The sequence below is a fragment of the Rhipicephalus sanguineus genome, chromosome 5, assembly GCF_013339695.2.
Source record: "Rhipicephalus sanguineus isolate Rsan-2018 chromosome 5, BIME_Rsan_1.4, whole genome shotgun sequence".
Taxonomy (NCBI): domain Eukaryota; kingdom Metazoa; phylum Arthropoda; class Arachnida; order Ixodida; family Ixodidae; genus Rhipicephalus; species Rhipicephalus sanguineus.
The window spans coordinates 112,335,336-112,340,832 of NC_051180.1; the positions used below are offsets into that span (position 1 = coordinate 112,335,336).

General features: G+C 49.3%; 1 protein-coding gene across 1 annotated transcript; it reads left to right on the forward strand.

Annotated features, from left to right (window-relative positions):
- Positions 1–3,949: 3,949 nt before the first annotated feature.
- Positions 3,950–5,094, forward strand: LOC119394142 (uncharacterized). The gene has a single exon (XM_037661396.2). The coding sequence runs from the start codon at positions 4,098–4,100 to the stop codon at positions 4,686–4,688; it is 591 nt and encodes a 196-aa protein (XP_037517324.1). The 5' UTR covers positions 3,950–4,097; the 3' UTR covers positions 4,689–5,094.
- The last annotated feature ends 403 nt before the right edge of the window (positions 5,095–5,497 follow it).

A 5,497-nucleotide genomic window follows, 5' to 3' on the forward strand; every position in this document is an offset into this window, starting at 1 on the left:
TGCGAGTAACATTGGCCGTTTAAAACTATCTTAGAATTCCTACTGCGAGTAGAGTTGTTAAGTGCTGACTACGCCTTAATTCTTTCTTTTGCGAATCAGTGAAGGGCACACTACGCATCCGTAAGTCAACACGCGAACCTAGGCAGAGCTCACCTTGTTGATGCTTTTGCTGACGATTAAATATGTCGGAGTGCTTTGTAATGGGTGGGCTTTTAATCACTCTCTCGATGTGCAATGTACATGCGTTGACGCCTGGCGCAATTCTACGCTTCTGCCACGCAACATTACATGCGTTATTCCTCGCATAACATGACATTCCCATAGCGTTTATTTTTTTTTTTTTTTCGGAGGCAGTTCCGAGCAATGCAGTGGCTCTGTTGATCCCAGCTACAGTACTTATTTCAGCCACTGTACCCCAGCAAGGACAAAAGTAAAGTTTCTTCTCTTTCTCTCTCTGTGGCAGAACACTTGCTTAAGGCCTGGGTTCGATTCCAACTCATACCAAAGTCTTTACTGTTTATTTATTTATTTGCATCCATCTCGAATTTTCTCTCACGGACAATGCTGATGTTTCGCTCATAACCAACGACGCCGACACCGGAATTTTCGCGAAACGAGCCCTTCAACGCTATCGCGTTAATAAGGCGGTCTAAATCACTCTAAGTGGCAACCATTCTACGCACAAACACCACCCGAAAAAAATATTCATATGTACGGCCGCCCTGGTTCTGACGATTGACTTAATTATGGCGAAGCCCGTGTCACCTGACACTCAAACTAAACGGACAATGCTAAAAGTAGGCTCGGAAATAAATTCATGAATGTTAAGGACGTAGTTCGATTTCTTTGGCACTGTCAAAGCGGAACAAACAAACAGGGAGTCGGTCAATATATGCGCTGAAGAAACAGATGTTGGAGTGTATACGTAGTGGCAGAATGGTTACCAAATACTGTGCCTGGTACACAGGTGTGAAGTCATGCAGGTAGTCTACGTGATAAGGTCTAATTTAGTGTTCATCAGTATATGATCACGCCTCCCTTCTCTTCGAGAAACCGTCTGTAGCCATCAGGACCGTAACTAAGGGGGAGGGGGGAGGGTTGAGGGGCTTCTGACACCCCCCGAAATTTTTTTCGTGCTTTAACTTTTCGGGTGACACTAAAATACTTTCACGCCTTCAGAGCGACCACCAGTTGTCAAAGTCAGCCGTTCTGCACACAAACACCCCCGAAAATATTCCTGGATACGGCCCTGGTAGCCATAGACATGCGCATGTGGGGGAGGGGTGGGGGCAGGGAGGCGCGTCCCCTCTAATCATCTAAAGGGAAAGGGGGGGGGGGGGGGGGCTATTCTGCCCCATACATATACTCAGTTGGACCTTTCACGTCATTCTTTAATGCGCAGGTTTATGACTACGTATGTTTTTTTTTTGCTATAATGGCAAGCAAGGATCCCTTTGTTGCATTCAAAGAACAGTTTGCATCTCACCGTTACCATGGCAAGCCAGGAACCAATGGCAGGCCTTTGTGAGAAGCACGCCATTGCTTCTTTTTCATTTTTGTATCCAGTGCGGAGCTTGCTATCCTCGACCAACCGGGTGGAGGGTACGCTATGGTGAAACATGCCCCCCCCCCCCCCTCCTTCCCTCCCCCAATAGAGAACCCTGCCCACGCCTATGTCTGTAGCTATGACTGCATTTATTTGGAGGCTCTCAAGGTGGCCTTCCAACGAGCCGTCTAGGTATCTAACGTTACAGTTAAGAGCAGGTCTTGTATTTTTGCGCTGCAATGTTTGCATTCTTAGGAAATTATAAATAAAGCGCTTGCTGCGTGAATCCGTTAAGTTGGGAAAAGTTACATGACGGGTTAGCACTTGTCATCGTTCCAGGGGCCTCTGCACAAAATATTAGAGGGCGGGACAACGTAGTCGAGGCCACTGACGCTAAAAAAATAAAAAAATAAAAAATGGCCGAGGTTTAACTCTAGTAAACCTATAGTTATCACGAGCGAAATGTATGTTTGGCTTGGTTTTGCAACGACTATGAACACAGCGTTTAAAGTTGGCTTTATTGCAAATCTGATATTGTGTCTCTTTGTGTTTCTTGAATGCTGACGAAGACGGTCTTATGGTCCGTGAAGTAGTTAGAAATGGTGGAAACTGTATCTTCTCTGTAACGTGCTAATCTGGCCTCCCTTTCCTCCGTTGTTTCAGCAGGCAACTTCGTGTTCGCTTGAGATTTCGCAGCCGTACCGTCCAGCAATATATACTACATACATGATTGGATTCAGCCTGTCGCTTGCGCTAAAGCGTACGCACAGACGGCCCAGCGAGACTGAGCTACAAAGCGCTTAAACCACCCAGTGGTCGAAATTCAGTTGTGGCGTTGCAGTTGTGCACGAGTCTAAAGCGAACGCTAGTGGAGTTACACGCGTTTGATAGTCGAAATGCGTCCTTGCTCGTTTCGCTCTTTCCTTCGCTGCACTCCGCTCGTCGACTTGTCTCTCCGAGCGCTCCTCCTTGCTGTGCGAGGAGAAAGAGCAAGAGCGCGCGCACCTGCTATCAAATGTTCGCCCACTCAAAAGCGTCTGTTGCTCGTGACATCACCTAACCTGACATGTGACGTCACGATAGGTTCTGGGGATAGCGGAAGAGCAAGGAGCAGGCGAGCGTCTGCTGGTAATTCACCTTCGCCTAGTCACGTGGTGACACAGTGGCAAGGCTGAACACCTCCTAGAGGGTGTTGCAGGGCTCCGACCGATCGCAGCTGCGACGCCTCTCGGCAGTGGATCACGTGGCGCGACGTCACGCCTGCCACACTTGCGCTCCGGCGGCTCAAGGTCATTGCGACGCGATGAATGACCTTGGAAGACATGGCGTAGTATAGCTGTCGCTCTTAAAGTGCGACCGGATCAATAGTGAATAAATAGAAGGAGCGCCTCTGAAGAGAAGCGTAAATAGATATTCGTAAATATTTAAACTACGGATACTTAGTTTAAGAGATTGTTTGATGGGGTCTAACGTCCCAGAGAGACTCGGGCTATGATAGAGGTCGTGCAATTCTGACCACGTGATGTTCTATAACGTGCGCTGACATCGTGCAGTACATGGATCTCTAACATATCGCCTCCGTTGAAATGCGTGACCGCTGCGGCCGGTATCGAACCCGCTTCGTTCGGGACAGCAGCCGATCACAGTAACCACTGGGCCACTGGGGCGGCCACTAAATTTAAAGAGAACGCAACTCTGTTTCATGAGAGAAAATATTCCCTACACACTTTGGAAGGTCAAAACAGAAACGCAATGCATCACGACTACTAGAATTAGACGCACTTTGTAAGTAGGACCCTCCACAGAATAACATACAGCCGAACTCGAAGAATGGGAGGACACGCGTACAACAAATCATCAGAGTCTTCCAGTGCGTTCGAATCACTCTGCTGACTCGCAAAAAGTCAACCGCATGAATTCTCTACTAGATGCGATATGTTGAATGTGGGAGCGCCATAATATATTCAGTATGTTGAACCCAGGTATTAAAATGAACGTACCTACCTAGCATTATAATTGTCTTCGTCTTCGTCCATCCCAATACTTCGTACTTGTTTCCATGTTTTCAGTCAACTGGTCACATATTCGTTAAAGAAGGCGCTGCAGCTTCTGAAACTGTCTATGTACAAAAGTTTTTTTTTTAATAAAGAGATATAAAAAAGGAATGTATTATAGCCGGCCAGACGACATGCCTGCAGAGAACGCGGCCGCGACAAGCGCTGATTCCAGTACTATTCTTGCGAAGAAGCGGATTATCGATCAGAACAACGCGTCGTCGCGTTCTGCTCGAAAAATCGCAGCGCGACAAAAAACTGCTCTCAGCGCGTCGCTGCCACACATGTACTACGAACGGCTTCGAACAACTTATCATTGCACGTGGCCGCAAAGATCCCTTCGCATGGCCAGTCGCAGTGCCAGCGGCAGTGCCTCTCGTGGCGGGTGCAGCAAGTGCAGCACGCTCAGCCCGCTCTGCGCCTCGAACGGCAGTGGCTCGTGCGGCGTCCGTTCGGAATTCGGGAACCGCCCCTAGCAGCGAGTGTGAGTAGGTACGATGCCCGAGGAGTCGAACAAGGCGGCCGGCGACACTCTGGAGACGAGCGCGCTCGACAAGACCGAGATGAGCGAGACATCGGCGAACAAGCAGCAGCAGCAATCGCACTCGAGCCCGTCGTCGCTGAAGCGGCACCTGCGAAAGACCTACGGTCGCCGCCCCATGGAGATGGTGAACCGCTACTTCCGCTCCATGTTTGACCTCGCCTCGTACGCCAACAACGCGGCGTTCCTGATGCGTTGCCGCGCCATGCGGGTCGTGCCGCGGGTCTACCGCGTCGACTGCCGCGACATCAAGAACACCCGGCACGTGGTGCGCATCTTGGACGAGTGCAGCTACAGGCTCATGCTTGCCGACCTCGACTACAACCGCCTGCGAAAGGTGCAGGTGTCGCGTCTCCTGGAGCGTCTGCACGAGAAGCTCGAGAAGATCATGTCCTCGGACGACCTGAGGAACGTGGTGCTCCTGGCCAAGGGGAAGTACGAGAACGTCTTCGAGGCCACCAGGGACAAGCAGCGTGCCATGTTCAACGACCTGCTCAAAGAGTACGACATCGAGCCGAACAAGAAGACTGAGGAAAACGAAGAATGACGTGGCGGCCGGCACTTCCTGGGCGAGCCGGCTCGAGCCTTCATCCGCCCTTCCTGTCTTTTTCTTTTTTTATGTCTTCATCTTCTTCGTCGGTGTTGCAAGACAAGTGCGCCAAGACCAAGCTGACCGGCCAGGGCTATGGATCGGCGTGTCCCTGGAGTTCCATCGCGTCTTCAAGGAAGTGAAAGTGCATGGCCAAGGTGATGGACTTCCTCGGACTCGGACGAGTCAAGCAAGCCTGGGGGGGCTTTCTTTTGTTTTTCCTTTGTTACCTTGGCGTTGCAGGTTAACGTTAAAAAAAAATAAACAGTGAACGCAAGCACTACGTGCTTTACTGTCGACGAAGTAAAAGCACCTACCCTTCCTGGGTACGTTCCTGTTGCTGAATAAAAGGCTTGTTGATTTATTCGTCCCTTTTATTCTATTGCCATGTGGTACCCTGCCACAATAGCAGTTAGACGTAGATCAAACACCATATCGTAGCACGGTGTTTAGTTTTATCAGTCTTTTCTAGATTGCCTGTTCGTTGGACAGTGTAGTCCTGTAGTTGGTCTCTTGGTGCCTTCAGCAGTTTACTGGCCGGTGAAAACATCATGATCTTTAGTTCTGATTAGCTCGTAAAGTTTCACTTTGTAATTTGTTCTGTGAAAGTGCCATTTTACAAGATGCGAATTTCTCTAAGAACTACAAGACGGTAGATAAAACACACAGGCTGATAAATCGGCTCGTACGTGTAAGAATAGAAACCGAAACCAATTTAAACATTTTTGCGAAAGAGTAGTTCCTCGTGCGTCCGTAGTGGCATCGCG